Source organism: Halyomorpha halys, unplaced genomic scaffold (assembly GCF_000696795.3).
Source record: "Halyomorpha halys isolate HHAL.00 unplaced genomic scaffold, Hhal_1.1 Scaffold567.1, whole genome shotgun sequence".
NCBI lineage: Eukaryota > Metazoa > Arthropoda > Insecta > Hemiptera > Pentatomidae > Halyomorpha > Halyomorpha halys.
Genome location: NW_027109033.1, coordinates 27,280 through 46,203, shown reverse-complemented (window position 1 = coordinate 46,203; position 18,924 = coordinate 27,280). Strand labels below are relative to the sequence as shown.

Genomic DNA, 18,924 nt, shown 5'->3' with positions numbered 1-18,924 from the left:
AAGGGGATGCGCAGCCGGGTCGTCTCACTTGTTTTGTTAAGTGTGTGAACACCTCTGGGCAAGCATACCATTTCCAGTCTCACTTTACTTACAGTCAGGCCTCTTGCTAGTGCTTTAGAAAAGTCCAACTTCTTCTTGTTTTCTTAGTCTAGTTCATATTTATTTGTGACCGAAGATCCGTGACTTTAAGGTATGTACTTGTAATTTGAGACAGGTGTAGTTAAAACATGTTTCACGATCTAAGCTAGTGTAGTTATTATGTGTTTCTAATGCTTAAGTTTTCGTTGTTGGTGTCATTTTTAAAATATAATTTAAAGTAAAGCGTATGATCTCCCATCGTATGATCAAACAAATTCGTTGCCTGGCGAAGGGGAGCCATGCTTTTCTTCAAGTCCTTTGTTCACTTTTAATCCCATTACCCCAGGAAATTTCATAATTTCAGCTTTACCTTTTAATTATTTTTAGATCCGAATGTTATATTTCTTTTATTTGCATGATTTAATTTTTATTTGTCAGTTATATATAACCTATATGGTCTTAGTTCTGAGAGGAGCTCTTCTATAGTTTTAGCTTCTTATAATATACTATTTCATCCTTTGTTAGTGCACATAAACTATAGTGGTCAACTGTGCAGTTTTTCTCAATACTTAATTCTTAATTTTATTAAGATTCTTTAAAATGTTTATTTCGCTAGGTTTTGTTTCTTAATTTTACCTAGTTTTCTTTAATATTTCGTACATTAGTAATAGCATATTTTTTCCATACTATTTATTACATTTGAATCTCTAGTTTCCACTTATTTATTACATCATCTTGTTAGTAGTTTAGTTGTCTCTAGTTCAATAATTTATTTTTATTGTAATTCTGTATTTTTTCAACATTCTAACTGCTTTTAAAGGTATTAATCTCATCTGTTAGTTCAGTTTAGGTCAGGCTTGTTATATAGCCATAAATGGACATTCTAGTATGATGCATGTCATTATATGTTTGTGTTGACACAAGTTTCTAAAGTGGAATGTTTTTTATAACAATCTGCCAATAAATGTAGTACTTATAACTTCAACAGATTTTTCATGTATGGATGTTTTAATTGTTTTTAAATTTATGCTAAATGTTCTATGGTAATATTCCATATTCTTTGTGCTTTTTTTTTTTAAAGGGTAATCCAGTACCTTTTATAATAATTGTCTTAAATTGTGTAGTACTATTGAAATAAAAATACATCTTTGTAGATTATGTACAATGTTAATTGTATAGTAATGCCTCTAGTGTAAATTATTATTTCCAACTTAATTTATATTTTGATATTTATTTATGTTTTAGTCAATGCTTTGGTAAGACGTATATAAAGTTTCAAGGTGTTGTTCAAAATGGTTATGGACCGACCTTTAAGTCCACAAAGTGTGGGGCGAGAATTTGTAAGGCAGTATTATACACTTCTCAACGAAGCTCCTGCTCATCTGCACAGGTATTTTTTATTTTATTTTTTCAAATTATTAAAAATTTGGTGAATTTAATTTTTATGAAATATGGCAAACTGACATGGCTAACTTAATTTATTGATTTTTTGAATACTTATGTGATACTGTATAACAAATTTATTGTTAAAATCACTTAAAATTATTTCTCGTTCATTTTTTCTGAAGTTTTTTTTTTCATAAGTTACTGAGGTACTTATTGCTAGTACTCCAATATTAATCGTAGCTGAATTTTGAAGTTAGTTTAAATTTAGTTCATTGTAGTTGACTTATTACTCTTTATTGTCATTCAGAAATTTATACAATAGTTAAAGTTAATTGAATGTAATAATTTTGGTTAATCTAAATCATACTAAGTTCATTTTACCATACTATTGTTTTAGTATCTGATTGTTGCCTCAGATATTTCAATCTGGTCACTTATAGGCGCTGTTTTTAAATATACCCTTAGTTATTTATACTTTTTAGTAATGATATTATTAAAGATTGACTCTTGATCCTCAAATTCCTTTTATTATAGAAATATATTACTTTAGAATTTTTCAAACTACCTTTTACTATATCTATTAGTATTTAGTGAAGAAGCTTATAAGATGTAGTACTTAATAGTATGCATTGCAACTTGTGTTTGGCATATTTCAAATTATTAGTTTAATACACCTAAAAATATTTAAATCAATAATATGTTGGAAGTGGGGATTTCCCAAGATGGTTTAGCTAAAGGAGCTTTATTTATGCTCCAATATTTATTTCGGGTAATTTAGTCTGTGTAATATTTGTATTGTAATACGAATATGTAAAAACTTAAATGATAGTATAACAGTATTCATTTGTTCAACATTACTGTAAATTATTTTGACTATAAATGTTTAGCTAGCTCTTTATAGTATAAATTGTGAAAATTTTATGTACAGACTTTTATTGGTTTAATTGAAATGTTATAAACGAAGTACCATTGTAGAGGGAATGTAAACTATATGACTAATACAACTTTATAAGAAAATCTTCATTTTTAATTTTTACATCTAATATTTAGATAAGTTGATGAATTAAAGCTAACATTTTTGGAAATTAAAAAAGGTAGGGAACAATTTTTCAATTTTACACTAATGTGAAGACAGGTAAGAAATGTGATTGCTGCCAACACACCACTAAAATTTAAAGACAGGGGTTTTTGAACATAACAAATATAAAACTTATTGAAGAAATCTTGGTCTGTTACATGTCACCAACTACTTATAATAACTATTCAACAAATTCTATGTTCAATTAGTTAGCTTTTAATAAATAAACTTAGTTTGTTGAATAAATAGAAATTTTGATAGAAAAGAAAAAAATTATTGTAAAAATGACAGAGCTATCTTATAATTAAATACATTGTTTTGTTTTGTCATTTTGCTGTTTTGTTTAAAAACATAAATTATTATAAGGTACATTTTTCTACTTGAAAAAATATTCATTTCTATTTCAATAGTATCCTCCGCATCAGAGCATTCATAATGAACACGTAATCAGTAACTTAGCATACAAAACTAAATAGCTTATTCTAAAAGTTTATTCTCAGCATAATCAATGAAAACTGTACTTACAAAAGTAAAAATATATTAACATTTTTCTCTGTTTATTCTTCTAACATCTTTTTTCATATTATATGATTTTATTTGATATATTAGCGATAGTAATTTATTTACATCAAGTCAAGTTGTATACACATATGTATAGTATATAGAACATGCATTTTAATTTTTACATTTTTTTTTATATGATGTATAATTGTTCATATATTCTATTACCATTGACATGTGCATTATGTTTTTTCCTCCCAACTAGTCTGATTCTTTTCATGTTTCCATGGTACTGTCAGTTATCAACTTTTACTTTACCTATATAAGGAATATGTTGAACTCAAAACACCAAATAAGAGAATATCAAATTTTCTATTATTTTTTCTCAACATATAATTAAACCATTTAGAAAAAAAAAAATTAAACCAAAATAATAAAATTAAAAATTAAACAATTTTTATTTTGGAAATATCAGTAATAATTTTAGTATTATTGATAAATTGAGAAAAATCTAATATCAATAAATGTTTCTGTTTTCAGGTTCTATAATAATAGCTCCTCATTCATTCATGGAGGGTTAGGACCAACTAACCGAGAGATGCCTGTTGTTGTTGGTCAAAAACAAATACACCAGCAAATTCAGCAGTTGAATTTTAGGGATTGTCATGCCAAAATTAGTCAAGTTGATTCACAGGCAACTTTAGACAATGGCGTAGTCGTGCAAGTAAGTAATTTACATTTCAATTTATTGAAATAACTCAATAAATATAGTTAACTAATAACGGATTGTCTAGGTGAGCGGTGAGTTATCAAATGCTGGGCAACCCATGAGGAGATTTACTCAGACGTTTGTACTTGCTGCCCAGTCGCCGAAGAAGTACTACGTGCACAATGATATATTTAGATATCAGGTATAATTTAGCATTTATTTCTTTAGTTTTACTCAGAAATATTTATAAAGTTGAACTATTAGTTTATTAAAATTTTGGATTCATTTTTACTATATGACCATTATAAACATTTTTTTAAAAAATTGAAACCTCTTCTAGACTAATGTATTAAGTATAGTATACTTAACTTTGTTACTTACTTGTCTCTACAACTTTCTCTTACTCGGGTTCAAATCGGAATGGGGTTGATTTCATAAAATTACAGTAATCATTGATTTTCTTCTCTGTTTTTTAAAATAAATTTAAATCAGTTTCTATATGAATATCCTCTATAATGATTTCCATATCTATCAAAATATTTAAAGCTTTACAGATATTATCGTCACCAATGCCAGAAGTGGAATGGGCTCAACTAGTTTTTTTAAAGATTTTTAACATTGAAGTCAATAAATATGCTGTTCTATATTAGTGTAAATCAATAATTGAACCTTCTAGTAAAAATAATTTAAAACATCTTCATTATACCTAAGAGAGCGAACTTCATAACTTGGGGTTTTTTGGTTGAGTGACTTTAATATAAAAACTTATTTACTTTTCCTTTAAATTAATTTTTGATCCTTGGATTACATAAAATGTTAACATTACTATTTTATACTGTTAATATTTTTTTTTAATTTGGCATTACAATTAACCTTTTATATGATATTTATTTATGGATGCATTGTGGTACCAGTTTTTAAGTTGACAGAATGACTAACTCCTTAAAACCAGTCTTTGTATTTTCAATTTTGATTTAAAAATGATTTATCGTTTAATAAATTTTAAAGAGTAGAAAATTTTGCTTTAAGAAATAATTAATTTTTTTTTATATATGAGTCATTCTGTCAACTCAAAAGCTCTTATATATATATCTGTGATTCCACTTCTTATTTTAAGACAATTGAGTATTAGATTAAAATATATTTTATTTAATTAATATAATACGGTGAACATCACAATATTATAGTTGTGCTTTTGATACATCAATGCCTCAAGTATGATTGGCCATTAATGGTTAGATTACTAATAGTTACGAGAAGACCTCCAAGGATGTCTTGTAGCCTAAAAATTACTTTTATTCTAAATGTTTGCTTTAAAACTGAGGTTCTTGTTTAGAATTTTAATGAATTATTTAATTTCTATTGATATAAATTTGTTATTTTAAAAGGAAATAAGATGATTGAAAGTACTTTTTTAAAATAAGTTAGTATTAAAAATACTTAGCAGTATTTTGCACTAGAAATTTTTTTTTATTCCTTGGAATATAAAATACTTCTTAATATTTTGTAGATTAAAAATATCAAATACTTTTTTTTTTTTATAAATGAAAAGTATTTTGTCACCCTAAGTTCAATTTGTCTCAAATAGTATTTAACACTATTTTTTACTGTTAAATACTAAAATATATTTTGTTCCCCTTAAATATACTAAAATATAATTTGTCCCACTTGAATATGTTGAAATGTTTTGAAATACTGCCCAACAATGCTTCTATTTAAATTTCTGTGATTAAATCAATAATTGAGGAATACTATGCTGCCAGGATGTTGGTTTGGTTTATTTTCCTCATGTTAGTATTTATCACTCAGTGCCTATTGATTTACTATGCCTGCCATATCTTATCTGCATGACAACTGTAAAAATATATTTCCTGATGCTGAACCCTTTTCAACTTAATCTTCTTTTCTAAAGGATCACTATCTTCCTTAAGATAGTAAAGTTAAATAAAAATTTCTGCGAATGGCCATCATCTGATTATGAAAATTATTTGACATTATCTACTTGAGCTATTCAGAAAGAAGAAAAAGTATTTGTAGTTATGAGGATATATTTGTTGTAGTTTATCTCTTCTATTGAATTATCCACAGTGCAATAGCTGTGAATTTAACTGATTTCTCAGACAGACTAGTGGACACATTTTTTAAAAAATAATTGAACATTTTAATTTTTTTTTATTGAAACATTTAAGAAGGAATAATTCTTTCTGATAATTGGATCTATTACTTTCCCACATGTTGGCACTATTAGTTAATGTATTTTTAAAGATAATAAATAAATTTTTATTTCTTATTGTGATACAATATAATTTTTTTTTTTTTTTTACGGTATTCCATGACTTGTCATCTGAATTGAAAAATGATTTATCCGTTATGGTGTTTGTGTTATGTAAAAAAAAATTATGTCCGAACTACTCCTTTATGATTGACATTCTATATCCCTTCCTATGTAATAGTGTTATCGTGTTAAGGTCTATTTTCACATGTTAGTAATCGGTCATGCAAATGATGTCACAAGCCAGAGAAAGTATGAAAGTGCCTCTTTAGGTACTTACAGTGAATGTAACTTATTTTATTTACATGGCTGAGACAGTCACCACTGGAATTTTCTCTATATTTCCTAATTGTCAGGGTCTTTACATGAAAAATATAGGTTTTTTTTTTTTTTTTTTTTTTGTTTTTTTTCTGATTGCAAGCTATTTATTAAAAAAAAAAAAATACACAAAATGTTAAAAAAATTACTATGGGTGCACTAAGGATTAATATTAACCTTAAAAATTATGTTTAAATTTGATACAATAATGAGGCAAAGTACCACAAAACCATATCAATCCAGGAGTAAATGTCTCTCTCCCCCCCTCGTCATAGCACATTTCTCAAAGGGTGGTTGCAGATGGCCATCTGAGAAGATAGGTTGCCATTAGGAAATTATTTTTGCTTACTTTTTAGGAAATTACTTTTGTCTTAAAAGGCTAAAACATAGTTACTTAACAATTTCTTAGGCCTCAATAAGTGTAGTTGTAGAGCTCATTTTTTAATATAAAATTATCAAACAATATCAAATAAAATTTTAAACTAATTATTTTTATAAGTTTGTAAATTTAATTGTTTTTCAGATAATTGAGGTAAATGATCAGCATTCCATTATATATTACATTTTTTAGCCACTATATTGTAACCGGCCATTAAGATCTAATGATATTCTATACATATTTTTGAAAAATATACCTTTTTGCAAAATTTGAAATTTTTAGTTTGTAATTGAATATGTTTTTAGTTAACAATGTAAAAATGTTTTTATAAATAGTTCATACTTTTGTTCTGATCCGAGGAATAAGTTTTACAAGTTCAATTGAGTTCAGGGACACCTGGTCTATACATATTCATGATTATGCAAGTGTCAGTTGGTAGTTATGAGAAAAAATAAATTGTTAGGAACCTCTTATTATAATTTGTTAGATTTATAAGAGAAGATTACTTAAAAATTTATACTCATTCCAAACATTAAACCATTTAAAATATATAAAAATTTTTCAATCATGGATAAAAATTAAATTTGATTTAATCGCATATTGTTGTTTTTATTATAAATAATACTAGATTTCCAAAAATTTCTAGTATTTATTTATTTACATCATGTACAAATATGGTATTATCTTTTATTACGGACAATGCCAGTGATTAAATGATTCTATATCTGACTGATAATAAGTGCGGTAATGGTCTCCGATTTAGAATAAAATGTTGAAACACATTAAAGTATGATTCAATACAGTTTTATTTCTAACCGAGCTCCCAGCCATTGTCTGTTTGCTTTCTGTTGAAATGATCTCCATTATTACAAGAAATATCTTATTTAATTAAGATATCTTGTAATTATCTAAATTGACACATCTTTCTTGTTCAATTATGGCTCAACATAAATTTTTAGTTATGTATTAAATGAATGGCTCGTATAATTTTATGTCAGTATGAAATATAAAAATAAATTAAAGATCTATAAAAATATAAGTGAATTTAATAAGTCTGCCGTACTAAGAATAACCGATTTATTTAAAATAATCATTAAATCATATAAATTATCAAAATAAAACATTAGCAATTAATTAGTGTTGTAGTTCATATTTTCATTATCAACATTAAGTAGGAGTGGATAAATGTTAAGTTGTTGGATAAAACTCCTAAGTTCCTGGACCTGAGTTAAGGTCTTGTTGGATTGGATAATCTGTTTGTAATAATTGAGATGGATTGGAGTTTATCTTATGTTCTTGGAGAATATCTGTTGTTTACAATGTGGCTACTAATCCTTCAATGGACAGAGCAAATTCCAAGTGGTTAAGAATTATATTCAGACAACAAGGAATTGTATTTCCTTATTAAGTCCTGAATAGAAGGTTCTCCTTTGATTATGGTGTTAATTAATAAATTTAAATCCATGTTGTAAATTTCAGACTTTGTTATAAAGATTTAAACTTACTAATCCTGTTTTTTTTTTGTCTTCTATATTATAAAGTTTTTTGTCTTCTATATCTATAATCTATAATTGACAAATATTAGTTTCTCTACGTAAATTACTTTTTGTACTAATTTTTTTTTTTTGTAATGTTTAGGATCTTTTATCAGATGAAGAGCTTGAAACAAGGTCCGAAGCAGAGGAAGATCAGGAACCCGAGGTCCAGCAAAATGACATCCATGCTCCTGAGGTAATATTAACTAATTTACTCTTTCATAATTATCATGGTCTTGGTTTTATGCGGTTGTTTATCATGGGGTTCGGTCAGCAAATAAACAAGAAATTATTTATTTGTGCCAACGTTTCTTCACATCTTACTCTTAAGATAATTGTGGCATTTTTATATATTTTTTTTTAGTTAGACAGGATGCCGTGAAATGTTTTTAGACCAAAAAGGGTGTCTTGGCGATAAAGTTATGGACCACTAGATTAAAGGGTTATTTATCAAAATAATTGTTTCTTAAATAATGGTTATTCATAAAATATATAATTATTTGATGAAATAATCTCAATCAAATAAATACCTATATTTATTTCTTTAAATGATTATTCATTAGTGGAATTAAAGCAATTTTCTTTATTAAATAAATATCTTATAATCGCTATTTTACTATTTTCTTACTTTTGAAATACATTATTTCTCACTAAAGCAAAATAACTAATTCCAAAATACCTTCATTTCCGATATAATACTAATGCTGAAGATTCACCAGATTACATGAAAACAGTTAACAACTATTGCAATAGCCTTAGCCACTGCCATAGTATAAACTCTATTATAGTTGAGATCATGACAGTATTTTCATTTTTGGTTTAGTGTGTCATTTGATAGTACATGCAAAAGCAGTGAACCTACAGAAAGCTTTAAACCCATTCCTGCCGTAACACTGCGTTGCCATCGTGAAAACTGTTGGACAATTGTCATGAGATTTACTCTTGACTATCTAGATTGATTTAGAAAAAAATGATTTGATAATAATATTGGCTCATACATTTTTGATTTATTTACTCGGCAACTTTCTAACTCTTTAATAATCTTTAAGATATTTCCATGTTCTCATTAATCATTTTCTATTTAATTTTTAAAATCTTATGATTTTATTAATTGATCTTCAAGCTTTGACTGAAAGAAGAACTAAGAATTGTTAAATATCTCTTTGTAAAATATAGAGTTCCGCCATAAGAGGTTATAACTGCAAAATTTAACAAAACTAAAATCGTTTGCAATTTTTTGTGGGGAGCTCTACATTTGACATGAAGCTATTCGGCAATTCTTTGCTCTTCCTAAAGTAATAGCTTAAAGATCAACCGATGAAAGCAAAAGATTTTAAAAATTTAATAGAAGGTGATTAATGGGAACATGGCAAGGTCTTTATAGTAATTAAGGAGTTAATAAACAAGGAAACATTATATTAGATTAAATCCATTAAAAATGCATGTTCTTCATTGTTATGACTTAATCTGACTAGGGTACAATGAAAAAGGGGTGAATCAGCCCTTAGCCCTTAAAGAAGACTCTAATTTGCCAAATCTGAAGTAAAATTTATTCCAAGTTTTTTCGATTAAAATTTCCTGAATCTGTCCGTTTTTTCACTAGTTTCTTTAAGTTTATTCCAGTTGAATAAACTTACTTATTTTTAACATGTTATGAAATATTTCCAGGCTCCTGGAGCATATTACCCTAGCGTAAATCAAGTTGTCAACGGACTGTCAGAGACTAAGAATCATGAAGATCTGGCTCCAGCTGATCCCCCACAACAGGTTTACAACAACATTGAAATTATGCAGCAAGCTCCTCCTAGCCAGTTAGTTGTAAGTTAATTTTTACATCATCATTTGAAATTAGGAATTTAATAGTTGGTTCATTTCAAAACCAGTTCTATGACTCACCTACATACCTCATTTACAACCTCTTAATTTTTTTTATTTAATTTTTAGATGTAATTAGAACTAGGCTCGATTATTTGTATAATTTTAACTTACAAATCAGTTATGTATTGTGTATTATCTTTTGGCTCTTTCTAACACTGACAATTATTTCTTTAGAGGTCTTATTATGAATTATCAAATTCTTTACTGACATATATTTTGTTTTGAAAAAGGAAACTGTAGCAGTCGAGCCAGCATCTCAACCAAACCAGGGCCAATTTGTCTTGGTTGAGATGCAGCAAAGTGCTGCTCAACCAGAGGCCCAACCTGAATACCATATCCAATCACAACCTCCTGTTCAGCAGCAAGTTGGTACGTATTCACAACATTAGTAACAGTCACGAAATTAGAAACTGGGGACTTGCTCAATATTAGTCAGTGAAAATTCTAAATTTTTATTTTTCAACATTGAAGCCTAAAAAGAACATTTCTAAGATCTTTATATTTAATCTTTTCACTTTCTTATGACTGTTTGTTATTGTTTAAATTAAATAATTTGTTTCTAATTTAAGTCTCAAACCACTCTGTATTATTTCTTTAAAAGTCCAACGTTACGGCCAATTCGGTCTTCCTTGAGAACAATCTTAAGTATAAATTTACACCTCACGTCCAATAATTTAAAAATTTATTGCATGCCATTCTGCCTGAGTCATTAATTTCCACCAAATCACTTCCATTAAATTTTTAAATTATTTAGAAAAAATATTGTTAAGTTAATCTGTAATTAAAAGTTTTAAAATTTAATGAAAAAGTCTGAAAAAGACAAAATAGGGAGATTTGACTGAAATTATTGACCTGGGCAGAATAGCCTGCAAAAAGTTATTAAATTATTGGATGTGAAGTGTAAATTTATATTTATGATTGTCCTCGAGGATGGCCGAATCTGCTTAAATGTGAGAATCTTGGATACAGATTATTTTATTTAAACAATAATTTCTCGGAATGTTAATAAAGCCAAATTGTGCATCAAGTTCCTAATTTAGTGACAGAAATAATAGTTGGATAATCATGTTGTTATCGATGTTTTTTCAATTCAATATAAAAGTGAAAATCTTGTTATAAATTGTGTTGCCCAGTTATCTAATTCTTTAAATTCTATTATAAACATTTCTATGACTTGTTATGTGTTATTAGCAATCATGGGCGATTACCCCATTGTTTGTTGGCTCTGGGAAAGTGGTCAGCTATCTACTTTCTTCCTTAATTTTTTTCTATTCACTTTTATTTGTTTATTAAAGATCATTTCTTAACTGTCTTTTATTTAGTTGTTTCATTTGCTTAGCATTATTAACATTAAAGTTAATTTACTAATTTGTTCTGTCCTATAGCATCTAACGAACCTAAGACATACGCCAATTTGGTTAAGCAAGGTCATCACGTAGGAGGCACCGTTTACTATAACACCAGTCCTGTGGCAGCCTCTCAGGCACCTGCTATGCTCAGCACTGAGCCTACGTCACCGCCGGTTTGTATATTTAATAATAAAAAATACACATCCAAAAATATATTAAATATTAACTGCAGTTTAAAAAAAATGAGTCCACTAAAATTTCCAAATTTTTACTCTGTATTAATTCTAAATTTTCCCTTATCCTTTATAGGCAAATGAAATTCAAATCCCCTATATTTAATAAAAATTTGGTTTTGTTAGGATTGGAACTGTTTTACATATCTATGCCTTTGCATGATAATTGCATGTTCACTTACTTCAAAATAATTCTGTTTTCTTAGGGTTATAAATTCTTGAAAAAAATATGTATGTATATATAAAACACTCTTCTTATCACCAATAATATAAATTTTACTGAAATATATTTTCTGTTTAATGTTCATTAGTAACATTATTTATTTAAAAGTCTAGACATTTGATAAAATCTAATCAATGATTTAGTAATTAATAAAAAACCTATATTAAACTTATTTAAGGGATTTGCACAAATTTTAGAGTCACAGAGCTATTGGATAAGGGATTTTCGTTTAAAATAAATTTAATTATGTCCAAAAAAAATTTATTACAGTTGCTCATAAAAAAAAAAAAAATGTTTATCTTAAGGAAATTTTGATCAGAAAACTATTGCCATATTACATTATTTTTTCTTGTAGAAAATAAATATATATAAATTGTGTTAATTTTTATTTTATCTTTTGGATAAAAACGAGACATGTTTTAAGTACATAATTATATTCTTTTAAGTTAGAGTAATATTTAAACTGGTGAAAATTATTACTTATATTAGCACTAATATTTTTATTCATTAATAAATTTTTTAATTATTTATTTTGTGCTCTTACCTGTTTTTTTCTAATTTTTAGCCACAAACAAAAACTGAAAACAAAGGATTTGAGCTGAGGTCTAACTCCAATCAACAACCTAAGCCTCAACGCAATGATATCGCTCAGAGAAACAACTATAATTCAGTTTCTAGGCAAAACCACGACGATACTAGTAATGGTTAGTTTATAATTTGACTTAATGTTTGCATTATGGAGTTATCTATCCTCAATAGAGATTTACATTCAAAATTAGGGATTTATTTATTTAAAAAATTCGCTAATTTGAAGTTAAAATTTGGATTTTATGTTTGCCTTTTGGAACATTTGATATAAGGCCAACATTCAATATTCAGCACATCTGTAGTAAAAAATTAATGGGAAAGAGTGATGTGGGATGACAGGTGGTCAGATTTAAGGAAAAAAATTATATTTCAATCATCATATCATTCAAGTATATAATAATCAGTACTTAAATAGTTTTATTTGTCAATTGTTTATTGATGTTGAACTTAAAATCCATTTTTCTTGGTTCAGTTAATTTGTGGCTTGGTGTCTTTCTGTAGAATGTGGTCCAGTTATGTTTATTAGAAGTATAAACTACAAAAATATCAATTAGCAATATTAATAGTATATTTTTTATACTAGGGCAAGAGTATTGTTCAATGACTATGACGTTAACAATATCTCGAGGATATCACTTGAGATATGTATTACATTTCTTAGGAAGGAGAAAAAATTTCTTTATTAAAATTTTAGATTTGTCTAGATTTATGTATAACTATATAGGAAAATTCTGTTTGCTCAGGAAATAGCTATGGTGGAGATGGTGACAGGAGGAGAAACAATCAATATTCTGATAACCATCAAGTTTTCGTCGGAAACATCCCTCACAATGCTTCTGAGGGTGAACTAAAGGTAAGTTACATTCATCTGTCATCAGGATAATATTGGCTTTTGAATTACTAATTAATGGGGTAGTTAAATTTCAATATATGATTAATTACAATTTTTTTTTTTCGCAGGAATTATTTGGACAGTTTGGAAACATTATTGATTTAAAAATTCTGAGCAAACCTGGCAATAAAGGACCTGGTATGATGAAATTACCATTTTATGGTTTTATTATTTTTGAAGAAGTTAGCTCTGTGCAAGCTGTTCTTAATGCGAAGGTAAGTTTTTTAAAACTTAATTGTGTTATTAATATATTCTTCTTTTTATTATTTATTGGTATTTACAACTCTATTAAATTTACACTCTAGTGGAGAATCTACCCACTGATAGAACTCCAATAACATTTATAGTGTAGAAGGTCTCGAGACCATCTACTTTTCAGACATCTAGTAGTATTATCAGGTATTAAATAAAAGCAAGGTTGGGTTTTGATGGTAATTTTATTATCGACACATTCATCAATAGGTGTATTATATTTTTCAATGTTTAGTGCATAAAAGGTACTTTTTTTTAAATTAATGATAAATGGATGTCAAATAATGTTCTGGCTTATTTATTATTTTCTCCATAATTGTTATGGGTATATTAAGTTAGGTTAATTTTCATACCTCCCCCCCCCCCCATGCTATTGTAGTAGTATTTTCACTTATCACTTGGAAATTAAACCTTGATTTCAGTGGTCTTAGGTTCGTACATGTTGAAAATCCTTATACTTTTAGAAGTAGTGTAGATCCTAAAACTCTTTAACTCCTCTGGCAAGATTTGGGTCTCACTATTTTAGAAAATTATAAATTATTATATTTTCTCTGTAACCCTTAGGGTTAAGTACAGAGCAAATATAATAAATAAAGGAAAATACATTCCTTTATGGTATCTATTAAATGAATAACGTTCTGGTTCAAGCAGTAGTGAGCGTTTTTATAACTCATTTAATTGGTCTTCATTATGGGATTTTCTTAAACTTCAACAACATAATTTTGGAAAGATTCAAAATTACGTAAATAATTTATCTTGTTTTAATATATTGCATTGTAAAAATAAGACTGGAGCGTTTTTACTGGTGATTTTAATAAAAATTTCAGATTCTTGTAAATATTTTTAATCGATTATGTATAGACCATTTTGATCTATTACATGTTGCCTTCTTTCAGGTAATTTTTTAATTCCGTCCTATCAGAACTTCTCAGATTTTTGTGCAATGAAGTTCTCTATATGCATTTTGGTGTACTAGAGTGAATTAAAAGTGTTTCCTGTTAGGAGAGTTTAGAAGGGCACAAAATAAGTGAAAATCTTTTGGGGTAAGGTCTAGTGAATAGGGTGGGTGGGAGATCACACCCTAGCCAAACTCCATTAATTTCTGCCGGGTCTACAAAGACACGAGGACGGGAGTTATCGTGATGGAAAACTATGTCTTTGCGATTAGCCAATGCTGGACAATGCTCAACAGCTGCCTTTAATTGTTCCAACTGGGCACATTTCTGTAATACCCCTTGGAGTGAGGGTTGTGTATGGACCAATGCTTGACTTTGGTCATCAACAGTCGAAGGACAACCCAAGCCCTTTGCGTCTTCCAAGTCTATATTTCCAGTTCTGAACCTAGCTAACCACTTACGAACAGTACTTAATACATAAGCCATCATCGCCGTACACACTGCAAATTTTGTTAACCGGTTGTGCAGCGGATTTTTTATATAAATCATTAAATGACGAAAATGAATTTTTTTCTCTTCCATTTTGAGCAAGCAAAATACCACTTGAAGATGAAGAATCTTGGTTGAAGCCCATGCATAAAAGCACCTTAACTAATCCTTTTTTAGAATATATAAACTTTAAATAAACCAATAAAAAATGATTTTATGAACATAGAGAGGATTAAATTGAAATATTGAAAATTTAATTTTTAAATATCATAAATTTCAAGAGAATAAAGCTCTTTCAAGCAAGATGCATTGATATCCTATTCGTTCTATGTGGGAAGGGATGGCCTTTACTTCTCTTTTGGTGTCTCATTTTTTTTTTTAAATGTAAGATTAAGATGCTATGAATTCAGTCAAACACTTTTCAGTTAAAATACCTAACACCTGGACAGGTTGCAATTACATTTCTTGTATTGTGAAATTACAATCATGATATGTGTATGTTTTGGTGTTTGTTTATTTAGTGCAATATTGATCTATGATATATATTTTTTTTGGGCCGAGTTGTTTTTGTTATTCCTTTGAATAAACTTTCATTCATTAATTATAAGGAATATAACAACTAAGACACTTGTTACGATGAGTTAATGGTTTACTACATATTTATGTGGTCTTTGCGTCTTGAGTATGTGGCTAGTACTATAAAAAAAGATATTGTTTTGACTTTAGAATGCATGTTTCATTCTAATGTCTAATATACAGAACAAACTGTATGAATAAAAAAACAACAACCAACAATGTTTGTATGTATTTATGGAAAAATTCTGTTACCTAACTATTTCTGTATTAACAATTTTTTATTATTTCAGCCGATAATGTTTCCTGATGAAAGTGGGGTAAAGTTAAACGTAGAAGAAAAGAAGGCCAGAAGAGGAGGCGAAGGAGGTGGAGGTGGCCGGGGAGGCAGAGGGGGTTTGATTGGCCGCGGCGGGGGAACTCCTCCCAGAGGAGGACCTCGTGGCGGAGGTGGAATGAGGTTTAACGCTCCCCTCCAGAACCGTCGCTAGCCCTAGCCTCTCCATCACCTTATCATCATCATCATCACCACGTCTTCAGTCTCTCTGTTCTTTCTCTCATCTCTTTTTATCGTCACAGATCAATAATAACAGGCAAATAAGGATCATCGTAGATCCCTAAATCGTTCTCATGACCTTAAAAATAATCCAGTGCGAAAAATGTAAAAGTGATGTGTTAGGACTAAATAAGAAGTCTTTATTGTATATTGTTGAACATATAGCCAATAATGTTAAGGTAGTTAACAAAAGAAGATGGAAAGCCTTGTTTTGTACAAATAGTGTTAGCGTTGAGGATGACGTATTAGTAATGTTAGTTACACACGATAATATCGGCTATCATCATGCCTTCACCTCAGCGCGAAAGAAGTTCTCGTAAATCGGTTTACTGGAATTTCGCTGCTAAGTCAAAAGTTTAATGTTAAAGTCGTATTTCCATTTTCAGACAAAGGTTCATATTTGCCAGTTTATGTATACTATCTTGTGAATGGTTGTTCAGTACTACGAATGACTGTGAAGCATTTTTATCAAATAAAGTGATGCTTTTAGTTTCATCAGAGTGTAAAGGACTATTAATCTCTATTTATATTTAGTTATCTAAAAATCTAATGAAATGAATTCCTCTTTGTATATTTTAGACTTACGAGACAATGATAAAAGGATGTTTTTGTTCGATAAATCATTGCTTTTTCTATCGCAGATAATGAAACGAAACTCCTCAACTTTTGTTTCTTTTTTTTTTAAATGTTATTTTTTAGCTGTATGATAATTAGTTACCAAGATTTACTTCTGGTTTCCCCCGACTCATTAAATAGACTTCCCTGTTACTCCTGTGTCCAATTGTGTCAATGTTTACAAGTGATAGTAAGTATGGTGTTCTCAATTTTTGTTTACTTTATATATATATATTACATATGTATATTTACTAAATTTTGAATTCTTAATAAATTGTATATAGTTTTTCTAATTAATTATATATTGAACCAACCTCTTTTAACAAGCTTCATATATATTTATGAAGCAGGTGCTTGAGACTATTAAAATATATATGTATTAATAGTAAACAAGACACAGTTTCAACAATTAGGAAGGTGTGTGTTGAGGCTGTGATGTATTTTTTAGAGCATTTTTCTAAAACTAAATGTCACACTACCTTTTTGTAATTTGTTAAAACTGCAGTAGCTTGTTACATAACTAAAAATTAAAATTTGTTTAATAATTACTTAACAAAATTTAATTTAGAATAAATTTTTTCGAGCAATTATTTCTCATTATTGCTCTTTTATTATGTGTAAACTATAGTTTCTAATTATCGCAAAAGGTAAATTAGTTTTTCTTTAATATTAAAATTTAAGAGATATCGTTGAATCAATATGGACTAGCTCGGTTTCTAAGAGCACAGTGCCATTTTAATTTACCAAAGCTGATTTCATTTTCTTCTATTTAGTTTTTTTTTACTGTATTTTTTTTTTCATTAAAATGCTTTTGTTACTTTTATTGTTTCTTTGTCCCAAATTTGTAACTTAAAAACACCTTTTCTTTTCATAAATTGCAGTACGAGGGATAGATGATGGTACACGCTAATTCTAGTGTTTTATTTTTATGTTTTTTTTCACTAGCTCTTTATTGTATTATTTATAGCAAAAATGTAAACTAATAGATATGAACCTTGCTCAGAGGAATTGGAAATAAAATTCTTTGATCTCTTTCAAAGTGTTCAGGTTGTCTTGTGTTAAAAACTCCTCTTACCCTTTTTTTTTATTTATCCTTTTTTTTTTTAAATAAAAAAAAGAATCCTTTGTCATAAAAAATCATGTGTATCGGGGCTAGTCACACACTGGTAACTTTTTAGTCTCAGCGATTAAAAATTTAGTCAGTTAATAAAGTTACCTACTGTTCCAAGCGCCCACTGGCAAATGATTATTTGCTTAACATCAATTTCAATTGGAAGATTTTGTCGAGACTGCATGCATTAGTACTCTAGCCTTCTAACCTAGGAAGAGAAAAAATACAGAAAATTTTGGTTCCATCCTTTAGGCTTTTAGACGGACAATTTTATTTATAAGTTCATTGACAGTTTAAAAAATATCCAATAAATTTTTTTAATTGTTTCTGCATGGGAGGAGGAAAGTTTTGAGAAACTAGTTGTCAGTATGTCCTCATTAAATACAAGGATACACACTTGTAATTGGCTTTTGAACAAGAGGGAAGATTGACAGTAACTTTTTATATTAAAATTCAAGAGCAACTTTGTAAACGCCAGTGTGTTGGGACAGGTATGAACATGTGCATTCTGTTTTACCAGCCACTATTGAGTCTCGAAGAAAATTGAACATTTTAGAATTTTTTAATAATAATCACCTGTATGCGGGTTCTCAATAAAAATAAGTTCCATTTTTCTTGTTTTAAAAGTTCCTAGTGTGTGGCTACTCTTATTTACAGTTAAGGCAAGCGCTTTTACTTGCCTAATGTATTTCCCGTTATCAAATAATATATTTGTAAAAGTTTTAGTATTACAAGAATTTTTATTATGTAATTAGATAATATGATTACTTTTCTTAATTGATACATCGGTTTTTATTGGTTCATTTACTAATTAACTTCTTCACATAGTTACTTTATGTCCCTATCAGTTCTAGTTACCGAGAATATTGTTGCAAATTTTTTCGTCCATTCTATACTTGTTATATCTTATTATTATATTGAAACTAGGAGTCAAAACGGTTGATGTTTTGATCATTCAATAATTGTTAAAAATTCTAACTTTACACTGCTACTCCATGATGCATTATGAGCTT

At 28.4% G+C, this 18,924-nt stretch overlaps 1 protein-coding gene across 1 annotated transcript; it reads left to right on the top strand.

Annotated features, from left to right (window-relative positions):
• rin (ras GTPase-activating protein-binding protein 2) lies at positions 1–16,680 on the top strand. Its single transcript, XM_014426293.3, has 12 exons — positions 1–190; positions 1,324–1,468; positions 3,584–3,767; positions 3,838–3,954; positions 8,360–8,452; positions 9,925–10,074; positions 10,365–10,503; positions 11,520–11,656; positions 12,505–12,643; positions 13,271–13,380; positions 13,488–13,634; positions 15,923–16,680. The coding sequence occupies exons 2-12, from the start codon at positions 1,371–1,373 to the stop codon at positions 16,118–16,120; spliced, it is 1,512 nt and encodes a 503-aa protein (XP_014281779.1). The 5' UTR covers positions 1–190; positions 1,324–1,370; the 3' UTR covers positions 16,121–16,680.
• Positions 16,681–18,924: the final 2,244 nt, after the last annotated feature.

Bases quoted from the DNA above. Each gene is read 5' to 3' on its own strand.
- rin (XM_014426293.3), top strand. From the start codon at position 1,371: ATGGTTATGGACCGACCTTTAAGTCCACAAAGTGTGGGGCGAGAATTT. The intron at 3,955-8,359 runs GTATAATTTAGC...TGTAATGTTTAG, and splicing joins ATGATATATTTAGATATCAG to GATCTTTTATCAGATGAAGA. The intron at 8,453-9,924 runs GTAATATTAACT...AAATATTTCCAG, and splicing joins ATGACATCCATGCTCCTGAG to GCTCCTGGAGCATATTACCC.